We start from the raw sequence: 19,479 nt of genomic DNA, 5'->3' as shown, positions 1-19,479 counted from the left end.
AACCCACAGATAGCTGTTACAGGCTACTGCAAGGAAAACGCCGCTGCGTGACGTGGCAAGTGCAGGGATGCTACGTCCCACTGGGAGCTCTGTGATGACTCTCCGGTCATTTTCCTTCTGTAGGCAAAGGACGGAGGCCCCCCATCTTTTCTGCACTGCCTCTCAGAGGAGCACTGATTTGCTGACCTCCTTGCGTAGGGACCTGCTTGTTCTCGGCACCTAACACCCCCCCCACCACCACCCCCCAGTGATGTGCCGTCACCGCACAAGCGGCTCTGAAACTCCTCACTAAGGAGGCACAACAGCTTTTCTGTGGCTGTATTTACGTAGGCTGTGCTGTCTATATGATTTGTGGGATCCTGACACAGCTCCTGAGCAGCCCTATTTGCGACTTGTCAGAGTAGAGAATCGTGAATAACATGCCAGTGTGTGGCCAGCCGCAGCAGCGTGCCAGCAGCTTGCATCTCTTCTGCGTGGCCTCGGCGTGATTATTTGTAAAAACCAATTCACACAAAGGCTGCCTGAAAATTCATTTCACACACAAATTACCCAGTGACACGTTACAGCTCTTAAGGGTGTGTTTTCAGACCAGAGTTAACTGTCCAGTTGCTTCTGCTCTCATCCAGCTGACAAAAAAAAAGATCTCTAATTTAGGTAAGGGATGCTTAAAATGGAGGATTGCAGGATTTTTGCTGGATGTAGAATTAGGGCTTGAACTCTGGTGATGGCAGAGCATATTGCTTATGGTGAGAAAACTCTCAGCTGAGTTGAATGGACTCAAAATGCGTTAATGAGAATATAGATAAGGAACGTTACTGCTGTGTTAAAGATACCTTCTCATTTTGAAAATATAGCTTTGAATAATTACAGAAAGTGGTGTTTCAAAGCAGTATGTTTCAGAAATCAGGAGAGCCTGTTGGTTTTCTTCAGTGACGCAGCTACATGCGGTCGGAGCAGATAGGATCATTTGGCATCAAAGTTGTTTCTTTTTTTACCCTATGACATCCTGTGCTAAGTTTCTAGCAGTTTTGCCAGAACTTAATGATGAAGACTGAAATATTTCAAACGAGGTGCCCACCATGGCCTAAGCTGGCTTTGAAAAGTTTTGACAAAAGTTCTTCTCTCTTTCTGAGAAAAGTTCACGGAAAATAGATGACATGCCCTCACTTCAGAGCAGTGTTCACAGGCTTTTGCTTGAGGCAGCACAGAGCCATCCCAATACAAAGCTTTACTGCAGCATGACATTCACGTGAGGGGACCTCTGCTCTGCCTATGGAAGCTGTATGCCTAACTCATTTTAAACATAGGAAGTAAATGTTTTGTGAAGATGTGGTTAAATAATCAAAGACTGTTTTGTAGTATAGGTTAGGTTTTGGCCTGTCCTCGTTTTTGACTGTTTTACCTTGCAATATGAGTTTCCTCTTATCGTGAGTGTAATAATTTACTTAGCAGGATGCCAGTGCAGAGGGCTGGTAAATGGGCTAGAAAAATTACGTTCCCTGCCCTGAAGTGTTTCAGTTTCAAAGGCACAGGTGTGTGCCGTGCAGCACAGGGCAAACCCAAGCCAAGCAGACGTGGTGGCTGGATCGCTTTTGGGGAAGGGAATTTTCCAGCACCTGAAGAAGAAGGTCTTTGTTAAGGGAAGCACAAAGATGCTGAGGCGCATGGAAAGAGCTGGGTCCTGGCATCTCTGGAGGGACAGCTCTTTCTAATGAAAAAGGTGAAAGCACTTAAAAGAAGCAGGCGGTCCCTTGAAGAAGAAAATTTGATGCAAAAATCCGACTTACAGTGAAACAAAATGTTGTACAGGAAGTTTTCAAGCAGACCTATTCAGAAAGAGTAATAGCAGTAGACTGGCCCATAGGTAGCATGCAAAATATCTGTTTGGAGAAAATAAAGGGAGTAAGAGCCAAAACAGAAGCAAAACTCCAGAAATGCCAAATTTCCACTGATTTTGATGGGAGACGGATCAGTCTCCAAAACGTGATTAATTGTGTCATTCTTAAAGAGTTTTAGTGCAAAGTTAAGGGGAAAAGTATTTTGCTCTTTAATCTAAGTTCTTGCATCCTTTTTTTGAAGGTTCGAACAAAAGATCGTGTCTTTGACAGCATAAGTCATCTCATCAATCATCATCTCGAGAATAATTTGCCAATAGTTTCTTCTGGGAGTGAACTCTGCCTGCAGCAGCCTGCTGAGAGGAAACACTGACTTCAGATAACTACTTTAGTTTTTGTAATTTGCAAACTATAACTGGTGGAAATTGCAGACCTGAAAAAACATGTACATTAAAAAAAATGCATATTCACGTATATTTCACCAGTACGTTTTCTTTAGGTTTAAGAAGCCCTATTTCACACAGTACACTTGAAAATTCTCAATGCTTTATGTAGACATGAAGTCACAGCAGAAGGCTTTCTTAAAAAGTAATTTCAATAAAATTGTTCAGATTCTCTAATGTGAATATTGATAGTGTATATATACACATTATATATATAAATACAGTATATATTTATATTTTTCAAGTCAGTCTGTTGACGGTATAGAACCATCTTCTGTGCCATGTGTTTTTACCAGAAGAAAAATGCCAATTGTGATTGTTCAGATAAAAATAGAATTCAGCAGTCTCAATTTCTTGAGAAAGTGAATATTGGGAATCTTATTTCTGATTTTACCTAAGAAGCACAACTATGGGGATTACAGGTGGATTACGCTGGTTAACCATGGAAGGAGTCTGAATTCAGCAACTGTATTCCAACTCGGAAATTTAACATAAGATGATTTTTAAAAGCGTTATTTAGTGTCGCTGATATCAAAAGCATTTTATCTTTCTGATGTCAAGTTTGAATTCTTATACGATGCTACTCAAAACATTTGTATCTTGCTTTAACAATGATTTGGTGTGATCTCTCTGTGTACGAGATGTGTGCATTTGATTTTTCTAACAATAATATAACAATATTCTGTAACTTTAATTTATTAATTTGAGTGCTAAGGTTATTTATAAGTAGTTCTCTGCCTATGGTGAAGATCTAGGTGTCCTTGACTACCAGTCTCTAATGAGATGTTACATACCGATTAGGCAAGTTCAAATAACTTGTGTTTAATAGGTTTAATGCAAGATGTACATAATTGGTCAAAGACATATCTGAAAAAAACTTTTCTTCATATAAACAGTGAAAACTATCATGACTCAGTGGTCAGTTCTGCAAATGATGTCATTTGCATTTACCTACCAAAGCATAACTTGACTTTGGCCTTCAGCAAGTGATAACTATTGCAAATATACTGCTTTTCTTTCAATACGAAGTTGAAAAATACACATACGCTAAAGATGCATTTCTGGCAGAAATGTCCTTGGCTTTTGGTACTGGGAAATGTTTTAAGGAAAGTTTGTACTACTCAAATGCAAGCACTTTATGAAGTTATTTTCCTATTTTATGAAGCTCATCAAGGGCCAAATTCAATAGACACAGTTCCTGTGAAGGCAAAGTTTGCGCCAGAGTCAGGATTTAGCCTTCAGCGTTCCAAGGTCTTCTTTTAGCACCAGTATCTCAAATCTTCAGACTTGATTTGTAAAGGCCAAGACTCAGCAGGATAAGTCTAGTTTAAGCAACTGCCTACCCTGATGTAGTCAATAGTTAAATCTACTTAAAATTAGATTTGGTTTTAAGAATTTGCTAAGTTTAAAAATTTGTCGAATTACAACCAAACTGATTGAAGGATTCACTTAGAATCCATTCAGGTAGGATTATTATATTAAAATTCTGAAATAATTTTCTTGTACCTTCTGCTTTGAAACATGGTGAAGTTGCAACTTAGGAAGTTTGGTTTTGGTTGATCTCAGGAACGAAAATTGAGGCACCTAAGACTAATCATGTGATCCGTGCAATAAAAATACACTTGATCCTGTAATCAAGACGTTCAGAAGCCAAACTAAGACATTCGTGAACCAAATGCTTCTGATTAATTTTATTGCAGATAGTTATTAGTTGATATTTCTAGGTCTGGGTGGGAGCTGAGAGCAAAGAAAAGAAATTAAATGCTGCATTGCAACCCAAATTAGTATGGCACTGAGGTTAGTAGTAAAATTTGGGTTGTCCTTGTACCAGGTTAGAAACTGCAAGGGAAGGTGAGGAGATCTTATACTCCAAAGCAGTATCCATCAAAATGACTTTATTTAAGAGCATCCATGTCTCACCATATACCAGTTTGAAGTATCTCTGTTGCCACCTTTTTTGTCATATGTAACACTTGTCATTCCATGCTCCCACCTCCCTACAGCCGTGTTCTGGAAAGTGTTTCGTGTGGTATCACTAACTATAAAAGAAGGCCTCTTTTGTACTTCGAATGTTGCATATCGCTTCAGTAAGAGCCAGGTGCCTAACTCCCTTAGGTGCCTTCAAAAATCCCACCTGCTGCGTATATCTGTTCCTAAATATCCTGTCAGTGTATGCCTGGAAAAATGTGACAAGGTATGGGTGTATGAATGAAGGCACTAAACATACACCGAAATAAACACTTAAAATTTTTTACCATTGTCCTACCTGTAGCTTTAATAACTTAGCAGCCGCTTAACTGCATGTTTGGGAAATGAAAGCAGGTGCAAGGAGACACAAAATGAAACGGCTTGACAGAAATATTAAATTCCCCAGACTGCATTTCACAAACTCTGCCTCCAGGAAAATGTGGCTATTTTAACCTGCTCTGTCGGCACAGCCAATTTGCCCAGCTCAGCATTGCCATTGATGATGCAAAGGTTACACATAGCTTGATCAGATGCAGCTTGGTCCTAGGTAGTGGTAGCGCCTTTGGGCTGCGACAGTGCCCTGCTGCCGCAATGGGCCGGGAGATCCTGTCTGGCCAGGTGTGATGATCCAGAGGCTTTTCTAAATCCCTGGGAACCAAATGATCTCAAAGCTGTCCAGAAGGAAGGGCATGTGGGCCAATCAGTGCTCCTTTTGTGGATCCTGCCATTGCTTTTTGTCACTGTCACTCTGGTAGATTTGGCTTTCCCCTATATGAAAATGGTATTAAAACCGTATAGCCGTTCGGACAGCAGTTCCAAACCTGTTGTCAAAGACCATTTTACACTGAGCTCAACAAGAGCAAATTGAACCTGCTAGAGAGGCATAGCTCATTTCTGTGAGGAGCCAATACTGCCAGCAATTTAAGAGATGTAGAAGTTATGAGATGGGCTCAAATGCTGTGCAATTGGGTGAAAATCAGACAGCTGACATCACAATAATTTGAACCTTTTAGTGTTTGCCTTTGAGTCCCCTCACCTTTTGTTTTTATTCTCTCTCATGCAGTCCCAAGGGCTAGACATTTGCTAGTGATAATTCAGTACCTTGACTTCAAGAACCAGGGTTTTACTGAAAGAACAAACTTACTAGACTCAATAGAAATCACGGAGGTTAGACAATACTATGGTGTCCTTTGGTATTGTCCCAGGGGATAGCTGAGAAGTCAAAAGTGAAACACTAAATATCCTGCAAGATTGTCTACATTGATTTTGAGTCCTATCTGATTATCAGTTTTGATTCCAGTTGTGTTGCAACTATGTGAACTATGGGCAATGCAAATGCATTCTATTCCTTTAAACAAAGAATTTTCAAAAGTGAACCAAATGCTTCCAATTCATTTTGTTGCAGTAATTATTAGGATAATAAAATTTTCCCATGAGGTTGGCAGTGATAGATTGGACATTGAGGTACAGTCACGTTCCCAAACTTTCAGTTATTTCAGATGCTTCAGAAGCAAGGAAACCTCAAAGGTAGAAAATGTGATTTGAAAATTGAATTACCTTGTGACTTCAATGGGAGTTTGCTCAGTGTGAGGACTCCCAGGTTCCCTTCCCTAATGCAAGAAGAGGCCATGCCTGGGTGGAGACCATAGGAGAAGGTGCAATTTCCATGGCTTACCGGCTGCCTGCCTGCCCAGCACTTTGCACACACAGTGAGGGTAGAAGGTTATGTAGTAGCTTCCCTCCACTTCACATCCTACAGGGTTCACAATGGGAGACAATACCAGTTCTGCCAGAAACCTCTCTGCCGCACATGTTCAATACAAGCTTGAACAAAGGACATAGTGCTGGGACAAGGATTTGAGTGCAAAATGTGCACTGTCACCGGAAGAAAACATTTACTAACAGTCTGGTAAATGTCACCTGCCAGCACTAAATTTTCTATATCCCGGGTTCATTCTTCTTCTCCTCTGCGGAATAATATGCTCACATTTCTTATCATCATGGTCCCCAGGCATCATGCTGTGCAGTAAGACGAGGAGAATTTATAAAATTTATACCACAGTGCGATTGCTGCTGGCACATCAAGTGCCAGATGCCAGCTACAATGTATTCGTAATAGAATTGATGCATATTTAGATATTTGTAAGTATCAAATGCTCCATTTGAAAACTAGCAGAGTTTTGCAGCCTCCAGGAAATTTACAGCTCTAAAGGGGAAATTTGGAACTTGTGAATGTTCTGACAACGGTTACAAATATTGCTTTCAAGCTTTTGTTCTTAGCATCCAACGTCTATCTGAAGTAAGTGGCAAGAGTCAAGAATTTATATTAAGTAAACCATATTTGCATAAACAAAGTCTAAGCTGAAGTAACAGACGCACTTTCCTTTTTATCTTTCAGACATTTTCAAAATACGCCTGCATAAAATCCAAATTCAGATTTACCTCAGTGTACCGGCAAAAATATGTTGATTTGCATGGTCTTTTTGCCCAAACCTAGGGTTGCACTCTCCAGAAATCTCCGCTTGCTCAAAACTGTTAGGATATGGGCAAAGTCCCACTAAAAGCTCTGTGTTCAGCTGTACTTACTCCACTCACTCGCACACAGTGTCTGTGGACCTTGTTCACATCTGCATGCGATGCAGCTGGAATGAGGGCAGGCCTGTGGAAAAGGTAACATGGACGTCCAATTTGCCTGCAGTTAACCAGAGGCTTGGGTAGGGCATGAAAAGCTGTCTTGGGAGAGAAAACCCTAGGGATAAGAAATGTGAAGCCTGGAAACACAAGCCAATAGGCATATAAGCCACTAATGAGAATACAGAGCTGTCGCCAAATTATAAACATGCTAATTAGTTGATAGGGTTAAAGCAGAACCTCTGGGGAAGGGAACTGCAAAATACTCAGGCAATGCCTACATCTCATCTCTTTTTGAGACATTTATATTCAGAAGCCCTGATCTGTTCCTCTGCATCCTCCAACATAAGTATCTCGTATGGCTTCCACTGAGAAAAAGCAGGGCTCTTTTTTTTTTTTTTTTCCTCAGTAGGGGGGATAAGATTTCAGAGCTGCACATTTCTAGCAAAAGCACCATATAGGGGAAAAGCTAAATAAAGAGTGTTTAAACCTTGTTTGACAACAGAACAGGCCATGGAAGCCAAAGGAAGAAAGAAGCTAAACTGGGTGACTCATTCTTCTACCCCACTTTGTGAGAGACAGCATGGATGGCTGGGAAAAGGAAGGTAGCCTCAGATTTTGAGATTAAGATGCAGATTTACATTTTATGTAGCTATCGTGAAGGTCAAATAACATAGAGGTCAAATGACAGCTTTTTCCAGCAGTCCTCCTTTTTCTTCCTTGAGGGAAAAACCACCAAACACACCCAGGCAAATATTCGTTCAAAATAAGTGAAATTTTTCATTAAATGAAGAATGTAAAGATTATGATTGGTGTATATTTATGTCCTTTGTGGCTGGATTGGTGTGATAACTGCTTCTCAGTAAAGTCCTGCAGAGTTAAACCTCAAATGAAGCCAGGTTTCTTCTTCTGAGGTAAATGTTTTTCTTTGCATTGTGTGGGCAGCAACAACAAGACAAAAAGGTGACTATTTTGTTGTAAAAGGGAGTTTGACTGTACATTTGTTATTTATTAATATTTATTACTTTTAGAAACATTTTTAACTGAGAATTGCAGGAAAAATAATGTATGTGGAAATATTGTGATCATTTATATTCCCAACGATTTTTGTGAATCTCAAGTTTTTGCCTGTCTGCTGATTGTGGTATTCTGGTTATAGAGGCAAATTTTGTCTCTGAGGAAGTCCTTGAACAACAGAATTTGGAATATAAGTGTCATGCAACTGTTTTCTGATTATTCAGTTTGTATATGATTAACCAAAGTAATAAAATAATGAGCACTACTATCAAATCGAATTGCATGTAAAGTGGGCTTGAGTCTCTTCTCCTATGCCCAGGTTCCCTAATGGCCTAATTTGTTTTTTGGGGATTTTTTATTTACCTGAAGAGATGCCCGTTTTGTAGCAGAAAATATGAAATTCAACAGGGTTTACCTGGATATTGAATATTAATAAGTTAATGAACTACTCATCTCAGTAGAAACAGGGACGAAAAATGTCAGAGGACCAAATGGCACATGGGGAGTTTGACCTCAGTTACACTGACTTCACACCAGAGGAGCTCCACTTACTTTGACAGGGGCAACATTGATTTCCACAAGTTCATTTTTGACAAATACAATTTTCACGATGCAAGTAATGGCTCGTACAGGCCCTTTCTGGGCCAGATGATGTCCTCTCCTGAAAAGGTAGCGTTCCTGTTTGGCACACTGAATAGCTGAGGGTAGCCAAGGATAGCCAACTCCATGGTCTTTCCATGGAGAGCGACTGCAAGGACAAGGTCCTTCCATGGAGAGCGACTGCAAGGACAAGGTCCATGCAAGAGCAGCTATTTAGTGTACTGTTAGGAGGAGAAAGGCTCCATGTCAGATGGAAGCTTAGCTGGGCTGATGTTCCCCAAATCCTCTTCCTCCGCTGCCCGAGTGTCTCCTTCTTCTCTCTTCTCCACTCGGAGAAAAGCTGAGCCCGGAGAGTTATGTTGCTCTTGGGGAGAAGAAATGCAGCTCTGAAGGCAGCGTGGGCACCAGCATGCCTCTGCACGGTGCCTCCAGCCCACTTCAGGGGCCAGGAGGCCTCAGGGCTGCGGCAAGCTTCACGACTCAACGGTGGCCCAACAGAAACCCCTGATCGCTGCTGCCGCGCCTGCCCCCCATGAGTTTTGCCATGAGAAGGGAGCGTCCCCAAGCTTGGGGCTGCCGTGGGGTCCCAGCAAAGTCAAGGGGCCGAGCCGTGCCCTTCGTGGTGTTGGTGGGTTAAATGGCAGCACCCGGGGTGGACGCCAGCACAGCTCCGCTCAGCGGGGCAGACCGGCTGCTCTCAGGACCCCAGCTTTGTGGCACCTGGCACTTTATGCACAGGCGTGTTTTCCATTTCCTTACCAGAGCTGTCGGAAATGACAAACTCTGTAGGCAGCGCGACACCCCAATTACTGTCGCTCCTTGTAAAATGTGCCTTTGCAAGGCGGCAGCAGCCGCGCACGGTGCTGCCGGAGCAGGCAGCCCTCTGAGCAGGGCAGCCAAGGGACGAGTCTGCTCCCAGGAAAGCCGGGGCAAAGCCTCCCTCCGACTCCGTGGGCGGCAGAGGCAGAGCCTACCGCCTTCGGCTGCACGGCGTTCCCACAGGAACTGCTTTCAGGCACGACACCCAGTTTAAATGCATGTTTTCCATAGGCGGCCAAAACCTTCTTTACAATTCTTTGAAAAATGACTGCTACACAACAACTTCGGTTCAAAGGTTTGAGATTTAATTAAAAGTTTTCAAAATGTCTGTGGTACCTAATGAGTTGAAAATACTCTGTAAGACTGTTGGCAATAAAAGACTCCTGGAAAGCATCTTGTGAAAGCTTTTTTTCTCCTTAGGTGATTTCATTTGCATTTGTTTTGTAATCCAGAACCAAAATAAATATTCCAATTCATGAAGTAATATGAATGAAATGTTAGTCTCCTTTGTAGCTTTTGCTTCATATAAAACCAATTGGGAAAGGGAGACCTGATTCAGTTTCTTGTATGCTCAAATCAGCCTAGATGATAAAAAGCTTGGATTCTGGGATTATTTTAAAGAATTTTCTAATATTTTATGGTGAAAGAAGCTGTTCATCTTTTTCCAGCTTCAAGGATAGGACATATTCCTGCTTGTTTACGGTCCACTGTCACTAAGCCCTTGACTTGTCCTATGTCAAAATTTTGCTCTGAAATCTTCCAGAATCTGTCCTTTACCTAATATGTCTCGGTGGGATGTACCCACTGGAGATGGTATCCACAAGAGTTTTTTTCTCTTCAGTCGTTAAGTACTTTGTAAAGTATATTATCAGTGTTACATGTGAACTCATGAATCTTAGGAGCCTGCTTCAAGTACAGCAGGGTAGTGAACTAATAAAATATCCCCACAGCTCCAAAATAAGACAAGGAAATCAAAGTAGAGTGAAAGGTTTTTGTACTGACATGCAATCACGTGGCCTCCAACAGTGGAGTTGCTTGCATTACTTGTACCTTGCATCATCTCTGACAATAGCTAAGGCTAGAATCCACATGTTAAAACTCACTATTATGTGCATGTTCTTGGACTTTGGCTATTAAAAATATTCAGTTTTTTCACCTAAATAGTGAGAATCATGTAACATCCTTGACATGAGAGTTGGAGTGGGGTCAGCCACAATGTTTTCTCAAACTGTTGTATTGCTAAGGCCGTTCTGCTCTACAGTAGCAAGGAACGCTGCCACGTGCCTCCACCTCACGAACTAACATTTAGAAGTATACAAGTGTTTTAGCTGGCAGTTTTTAAAGAAACAACTTCAGGGGAGAACTTCCACACTGAAAATACAGCCAAATAGCACTGCGAGATCTAAAAACCTAAGCAAGCCATGGCAATGCAATGTCACCAGTTCTATTTCTCACAGAGCTACAGAGCTGCTGACCCAGCTTGTATTTGCAGTTCATATAGTTATATCATGCTTAGCTTAGTTTAGCTTTTTCTTCTTCTCTAAGTGCACTGCTTTTCAACATTTTTGGTAGAAATTATTTCGTATTTACTACTCTCTTTCACAGTTATTTCATTCAAATACAGTTTTTCTTTGTTCTTACACTTTTCTAACAGCGTAAAACATTTACAGGCAGACTGTTAACTTGTAAAAGATAATCACAATGCAAACCTCTACATTTTAAAGGCTTTTGCTACGCACATTACACAACTTATACACTGTATGTACTTGGGAAGAGTCTAATGCTGCTGCTTTAAATGATTAAGACCAGAGTAAAGCTAAGGATGAGCTCTTTCAGGCTGTGTATTAAAGAAGCCTCAACTACTTCTGATTGTGCATAAGGCAAGGTGTGGTTTGAGATATTAAACACAAACCTTTGAAAGAGCCCAATAAAGTTAGATGCTTACATTCTTACCGAAAGACAACGGGAACTAATCTCAGAATTTCCCGTCAACCTCCACTGAAGCCTCCAGTCATATTGATGGAAGTACCATGGGCCGCTTCCATGGGGACTTGAAACCAGATGTTTATGAAGTCTTAAGTGCTCTAGGTCTGAGGGAATCCCTCTGATGCTGAACACCATCCTGTACTGAGACTGGTAAGGCAATGATGAACCATAAAGTTGTTTTCATACAGGTTTCTCTGGAACAGCCTCTCAAAAGGATAAGTCTGGGGCTCCAGGAAAGCTGGAAGGTCTTCCAAACTCAACAGGCTTTCATTCCAGATCCAAGGCAGGGTCAGGTAAAATGGAGACGTGCCCTTCAGCATGATCCTGTTGTACCGCATCTTCCCTCTTGAATCTGCAAAAGTGCCCAGAGACGGTAGGAGTGTAGGGTCCCACTGCCAGAAAATGGGATCTTGTCCCATGGCTGGACTTCTTCCCAGGGAGAATTTCTAACACAATCCCATGCTGTAGTAGTGCCTCAAGAGAAAAGAAGGAACTCCACAGGGACCCGTTTGTGGTTCATTGCTTTCTGAAATGATACGTCTCTGTTTCAGAACTGAAGAATCTCAGTTTAGGTAGTGCATTCACAATGTACACAGGTTTACATAGGTTTGACATACGTTTTTAAATACACTGGAAATAGTAAGTAAAAATATATGCATTGAAACAGTACATAAACTTGATACACGTGTATTGTTGGGTCACATTTTAACTACTTTAAATAGCGAACATATATAGTCTCTCTCAATGGTTATTTACTACTGCTTGTTTAAAATAAATTGTGAAATGTCACAGTGACAACTGTCATGTTGTCTTTCACTAAACATTAAAAGTTTGAATAACAGTGGAAAAAATAAAAATACTGCATTGATATGACATGTTAAAGTTCCTGTCAGTTAAAAGCTACTACTTCATATATTTTCAAATATCCCCATTGAAACACATCTATTTATTTGTATAATTTGTCACCTTACACTGTATACTGCAATACAATGTTTAGCATAGTGTAAACTTTAACCAAACAATGACTTTTTAATAAGGAATTGTACAAATATACAGCTATTTATACCACATACATATAAGGCCATTAACGTAACAGCAAGATACATATAGAGAACTATAATCATCAACATACGTCATGAGCTTTTCTCCCAGTCGGCAATAATTGGGCTCATTTTCTGATCGTCAGCAGTGTTTAGTGAATGCTGAAGTTTCTAACAGGTTTTCTTGATGTCTTGCAAGATCACGCACTGCCAAACGCAGCCTCATCATGCAATGCCATCGTGGCGCACAATGTCGTTAGATGTGCATGTCCTGGCTGTTGGGTAACATGAAAGGCTTCTTCTGAATCAGGTGGGTTACTGAACGAACACCCAAAGCAAATGATTGTTGATAAGTAAGTCCTCAAAGTTACGTGAGTGGTTAGTGTTTTCTCCTGTGACTTAAGTGCATGAATGCTTAAACTACACTTGTAGTTTAAATCTAAAAGCCACAAAAAGGTACTTGTCTTGAGGAGTCCTTTACTTACAGAAGTTTCCGTTGTGAAATGAAGATTCATTTTTCTCAGCGATACATGAGGGCACATTCATCGGTGGGAAATCTTCCTTTGGCTTCTGGGTATTGCTGCTGCTGGATTTACTTCGACTGTGATCTGGCGTGGGCTGAATAGGCAAAGATCTGGCCACCTTGGATTTCACCAGGCAGCCACAAACAAGGCGAAAGAAAGCCCGACGCATTTCCTTACTGGCCAGAGTGTAGATGATGGGGTTCATTGCAGAGTTGATGACCGCCAGAGCAATAAACCAGTTGGCTTTGTACAAGATGGAGCACTCCTTGACTCTGCAGGCCACGTCGATGAGGAATAGAATGAACAGAGGAGACCAACAGGCAATGAAGACACTAACAACAATCACAACAGTCCTAAGGAGCGCCATGGACCGCTCCGAATTATTGTGGTTAGTGACATTACGACTGCTGGACTTTACCAGGATGTAGATACGGGCATAAAGGATGACAATGGCAACCAAAATGGCTATGAAGATACTAATGCAGAACACAACATACTTCTTGGAGTATAGAGGCAAAATTGTTGAGCAATCTGCTAAGTTGTTTATACAGTTCCAGCCGAGGATGGGTAAGGCACCCAAGGAAATTGAAATAAGCCAGCATGTACCGATGAGAAGGAACACCCTGTATTTTTTATTCGCATCGTAAGGCCTCATTTTAATCATGGTCAAATGCCGCTCAATAGCTATCGCTAGTAAGCTGAAAGTGGAGGCTCCCAGGGCAACAAACATACTGCCTTCCCTAATGAACCAGATTGTGGAGGACAAGCTGAGAGTTTTCTTCCCAGACATAAGAATGTTCACTTTGTAAACAATCCCGGCTAAAAGATCACAGAGAGCTAGATTGCCAATAAAAAAGTACATGCGGTTGTGAAATTTATTGTTTTTCCATATGGCAATCAACACCATCAAGTTTTCCAGGACTATGAAACTACATAGAATCAGAAATGCAATAGTGGGCAGGTCTATGTTATCAGTTGCCTTTTCCCTTAAAATAAGCTTTCCTGTGTGATTATAATGCAGTACGATCAGAGAGTCCATCTCTTCATTTCCTTGAGGGCCGACAAGAGCATCAGGTGGCACGGTAACTGCTGCCATCATTTGTTCGCCAATGCTGGACTTCTTCTTTAGTATCACGAGAATTTAGTTCCGATAATTTTCCACAAGAGGGAGATCAAGCCACGTCCCTCCAAGCACTCCTCTGGGCCGGCGGTGGGTATTCCCAGCTCCAGCAAGCCTTGCATATTAATTCGGGAGATTGGCTCGCAAACCAGGCTCTGAAAACAAAAACAACAAATGCAACATAAATCTCACTGTCCTCCAATGTCACCCACGGCCCGCGTGGGTGCTCAAGACGCAACATACACCCAGGAGCCAAGAGGGACGCTGGCTACGACGGGGCACCAAGGTCTAGCGTTGCTGCATGCTTATCAAGGTAGCTGTGCGTAAGCCATCGGTCACACTCTGCAGAGATGCAGCTCTGCTGTGGAAATATGAGGGCAATGTGGAGAACTGCTCATAGGTGTTTCCCCCTACAAAACTTTCATGCTGAAAAAAATGCGGAGGAGCGGTGAGAAGGACTAGCAAACAGCCCCAGCAAGCCCCAGTGTGCACAGCAACCGGCTCACTCCTTCTCAAAAAGACCTAAGGGTATGTGGCGCTACCAAAACACCACCCAACCATGGCTGCCTGAGCAGCGGCAGGGCAAACTCACTGCTTTCTAAGCTTGCCCCTGCTCCCCATGCAGACCTAAGGTAGCAAAGAGCCTGAGAGAGTTGGCGTCAAGTCTTGCTGCCAGTGTGCATGTTGCCAGTGCCTAAAATAACTTCCTACCCTTAACAGTACAAAATTAGGCTATTTACAATTAGGAGATGCTCTGAAAGCCCGTCATCATAAAACCAATCCTACTTTCCATTCAAACTAGTTGGATTTCTGCTATGTGTTTTAAAATAAACAGCAAGTCACATCTTTGTAGGTATCGCTTTTCTTTATGGTTCACTTTACTTTTTTTTCCTTTGCATGTGTATACAAGACATACATTTAATGTTGTCGGGTTTTTTTAAAATAAAAATAGTTATATCAGCTTTAACTGTCCTTCTCAATTTACTTCTTTAAGTTATGACTTAGATTAACTGCAACGTTTTCCCACGGACTTTGATAGGTTGCATTTTCACAGCAGGTCTTCCTAGCTGTCTTTTTTCCTTTGCCATATATAAACATTGGAAGACATCTGCACAGCTTTGTAAAAATATCAGAAGATGTCTGAAGCACTTACTGTTTTACCACAAATATTACAGTTTAGTTGCTGCATACTGCAGTGAGAATCAGTGCTCATGCCCCAAACACACGTATTGAGGATGAACAGGCAGCCAATTTTTCAGGTTCATAACCAAACCAGGATGGGGAATGCGGAGAGAACTGGTTCCATCTGAACCAAATTTGTAAAGATTTAATTTTTTTCTGGGAAAGGTAAGAAAATAAAAAGTTTTGCTGGATGGGAGGACACCTTCCACTGGCCCAAAATGAAATAGTTTAGTTTAGGGAACTCTTTAAGAGCTACAGCTCCTGACCTTACCATTTATTTACTTAAGGGTCACGAGCATTTCCCAAACACATGAAAAACACTTCCGAAGGATAGAAGGGTATCAAAGGAAGACATTGATAGACATCAACCTCTGCTAGAGACCAGCACACCAAGAGTTTTCAACCTGCAGCCTGTACATCCCAAGGAATATCTGATTTACTCTGGGTAACAGAGTAGGCTTACCGTCAACAGGCTTAAGTTTAATACAGAGGTTCTGTACTTTTGTTGGAAAATAGCAGCCTTCCAGTACTTAAAGGGGACCTGCAGGAAAGATGGGGAGGGACTCGTTATCAGGAAGTGTAGTGATAGGACGAGGGGTAATGGTTTAAACTGAAAGGGGGTAGATTTAGACTAGATATAAGGAAGAAATTCTTTACTGTGAGGGTGGTGAGGCACTGGAACAGGTTGCCCAGAGAAGTTGTGGATGCCCCCTCCCTGGAAGCGTTAAAGGCCAGGCTGGATGAGGCTCTGAACAACCTGATCTGGTGGAAGGTGTCCCTGCCCATGGCAGGGGGGTTGGAACTAGATGATCTTTAAGGTCCCTTCCAAACCAAACCATTCTATGATTCTATAATTCTATAATTCTATATTCTGTATCTTAAGATCACAAAAACACGTGAGCCGCTGCTGTTCCAGCACTCTGTTTTGGGCACCTGAAAAACAGGAGATGCATTTTCAAGTGCCTTCTGGAAGAGGGGAGGAGCAAACCACATCCCAGATGAATGTAAAGGGATTTAAAGGATGACCCACAACCTATCTTCCCACCCTCCCTTTTCCTGGGTTCTCTCCTTCAGAAAAGAAGTAATCTGACAAAAGCCTACAGTGAATTGACTTGAATTCTTTAGTACATTCAGGATGTTTTAAAATTATTTTCTGAGAAAATAATTTACTATTTAAACTTTTATTATTATTATTTCCCCATTCTAGTTCTTAGGTCCAAACTACTCTGGTGAAGAGACCCGCTCGAAGAGACACATTACCCAAGAAACACAGCTGTTGCTTGGTGTCCTCAGTCTTTTTTACTCTGAAGATGACAGCAACCATCTCACTCGTTTCCCAGGAGCAGAATTGGGCCCTCGAGTTGTTGACCTCTTTTCTGAAGCATAGTAACAGCGAAGCTCTTCAACAGAACAACTTCACCTCAGCTAAGGTTCAATCTAATTGCAATTGTTACAATTTGCACACTGTTATCACAGAAACTACCACAGTCTTTCATTGTAATGGCTTATAACAAAATGCCACTGTGTCCATATGAATTGCAAGTGCCTTCCACTGTAAAATAAACAATTACATTTGACTAGAAAAGTATTTGTTAAAGATAGCTCAACTAGCAATACTCACCAGACTGGCTGATGGCTGCCTGAGAGAATCATATTCATATCATTTAAGAGCACCACATGCAACAAAATAAATGTTTCTGTAAGTCTTTTCCAAACAGAGTTATCATACTGTCTATCACAGGATAAATATATTTCTTTCTATGAAGAAAATTATATGCCAGACTTAGGACTTTATCAGCCACAACTCAGCAGCTCTAAACTGTCATGACGCTACTGAAGGCAATGGTGCTATACCAGTTCCCCTGGCTGAAGGCATGGACGATGCACTCCATCAGCAGAAATCAGACAGGGTCTCCTCCATTGTTCGTAATTACTTCTTCTCTTAAAATTATTACAGCAAACTTAGTATCACAAAAGTAAATCTTTGCCTCTGACAGGCTAGTGGCAAGGCAATGGAGGCTGTAACATTATTATTTGCCAGGACTCTCGGGGAACGAATATCACTCACAAGCCACTTGAAAGTTAATAGAAATAATAATGTAATAAATCAAAATCTATTCTCTTCCGGCAGCAACATTTCCAGGTAATATCTTTCAGCCATATACTTTTTTGTTTTCCTCCTGCTTTGTAGCCAGTAACACAGAAAGCACATTCATTTTTTAACAGTTAGAAAAAATAAAGTTAGTTGCATATTATAATAACAAGACAACACAGATATCCTGGATATCTGTGTTACTGCTTCCTGACAGCTCTACAACTCACTCCTCAAAACACCTCTGTCCCTGTCACATACAGAGGACTAACCACTAGCTGCAAAGTATGGACCTCAGCTTGAAATATTAAAAAAAGGACCTGAAGAGCCTGTCTGTGGCATGTTGTGTGTTGAGCACTGCCTTGGTTAGGTACCTCAATACCCCGCGCTCTTGATACCCCTGGAAATCAGTTTTAGTCCCACTGAAGCAAACCGAAGGATCCCTATTGCTGGACCACCAGGTACCACTAGAAAGATAAACCTATCGGCAGCGCAGGGGCAATCTGGCTATACTTCCTCATGGTTCTGATGGCCAAATCGGCGTTTGCTAAGTTACTCAAATACAGGCAGTGGTACAATGTCAAGAACCACAGTCATGTGGAGGACAATTCAGTTGCCTCCTTTAGCTATTTGGTTGACCTTTGTCCTCCCTGCCCCAAGGATAGAGGGAGCAGTTGACTTTAGCAGCGAGCACCACCATTTGCCCTTCCTGGGAAATCTCCCTGCTGTGGGGTTTCCACAGCAGTTAGCGTGCTCTCCTGCTAGGTCGAGGATCCTGGTAGGGTCAAGCATCCTTCTGGTTTGGAGCAGGGGCTGTCCAGCATGGCTCACGTCCCTAGGGTCTACCAGGGGTCTGTACGGTCCCTGTGCCACATGTGCCACGGAAAGGGCAATGCTGTGTGGTAGGCCATGACCCCTCGATCTGCCCTACGGCAAGGCACACCTCCGCTGCCCTCTCCAGCCCCACCGCAACAGTGCAGGCAGAGGCTCAGGGTTGTGCCTCTCACCAGCTCCCCACAGATAACACCCTGTGTAAGGCAGTTGGAGTCAACCTGCAATTTTCCCCTGGGAATGTGTAATTCCCAGTGCCAGGAGCAACGGGGAACTGGTGATAACGGCGATGCCAAAGCCCTTCAGCAACCATCCGCAGTATAACTCCACTCTCTGCTCCCAGCGGATGCTCTGGTAAGAGTCCCACAGGGAGCTGAGGGCTTTTACCATCTCATGAGTCACTGGGTACTTTACAGCTGGAAGAATAAGAAATTTCTATTTTCAAAACAGTGAGCCAAACTGCTTCCAATTTTCATGATATCCTGAAGTCAAAGCAACAAGTGAGAATAAAGCACAAGTGAGAATAGGATTTAACTTCTCGCTACCTACTTTTGCCTACACAAGAACATACAATGCTATGCGTTCAGTATATTACTCACTGTAATTCAGCTGGAATCGTATTTTCCTGCCTTCCAAACATCCACGAACAGACTTGACCACAGAGACCGGACCCCCCCTTCCACCACCACCACCACCACCACCACCACCACCGCCACACACTGCAGTTCTCCCTTCTTTTCCACACACAGCCATATGCTTTGACCACCAATGATAATTTTAAGAAAGGCAAAGCGAAAGTCAAGAATGCGCATCTGAAGCCAAACCTTTGTATATTTTATTTATTTTTAAAGCCTTTCCAGATGAAAAGTAAACATGTGTAATTTATCAGGCACACCCTAGTAGTGTTAAATTTAAGAACAGAAAAGGCTTTTAAGAACAGCAGCACATTTTGATACACATTTCCACTCCGAAATTAAGCTGTGCTAGTTGCAAAATGAAGTTTAGACAACAAACGAGCTGCAGAACAATGTCTTGGACAACTCAAATAAACTTTAAAAAGATTTTTTTTTGAAGTGAATGCGCGGGCAGCTTACAGCCTCAGAAAAGCCTTTAACAAATGGTTATTTTTCTTGGCTTCTGGACTTTAGATGGCAGTTTGTATTTTGTAATTCCGAGTAGCGCACATGCATATCTCACGCGGGAGCTCCCGGCTGGTTTAATTCTTGCGCGTTAAAGGTAGGCGCATTTACTTCTCCCCCTCACCGGCACCCAGCGCTCCCGACCTATTCCCCCCACTCCAAACTCCAGTACTGCGTTCGCAAATTTGCATTACCGCGGCGACCCGAACTTCCCAGGGTGACAAACATCTTGCCGAAGCTACCCAAGAACAT

The 19,479-nt window shown here is 42.1% G+C and overlaps 2 protein-coding genes across 2 annotated transcripts in view; one reads left to right on the top strand and one right to left on the bottom strand.

Moving 5' to 3' along the window:
* SHC3 (SHC (Src homology 2 domain containing) transforming protein 3) overlaps positions 1-2,208 on the top strand; it is a gene marked incomplete at its 5' end in the record, with an annotated part of 37,506 nt that extends 35,298 nt beyond the window's left edge. Inside the window, one exon of the mRNA XM_009587459.1 lies at positions 2,080-2,208. Coding sequence (XP_009585754.1) covers positions 2,080-2,208 — 129 coding nt within the window. The remainder of the gene's footprint in view (positions 1-2,079) is intronic.
* A 10,608-nt stretch (positions 2,209-12,816) lies between these two features.
* Positions 12,817-13,962, bottom strand: S1PR3 (sphingosine-1-phosphate receptor 3). Its single transcript, XM_009587448.1, has one exon. The coding sequence runs from the start codon at positions 13,960-13,962 to the stop codon at positions 12,817-12,819; it is 1,146 nt and encodes a 381-aa protein (XP_009585743.1).
* Positions 13,963-19,479: the final 5,517 nt, after the last annotated feature.

The sequence above is a fragment of the Fulmarus glacialis genome, unplaced genomic scaffold, assembly GCF_000690835.1.
Source record: "Fulmarus glacialis isolate BGI_N327 unplaced genomic scaffold, ASM69083v1 scaffold30740, whole genome shotgun sequence".
NCBI lineage: Eukaryota > Metazoa > Chordata > Aves > Procellariiformes > Procellariidae > Fulmarus > Fulmarus glacialis.
This window is presented reverse-complemented; position numbering and strand designations above follow the sequence as displayed.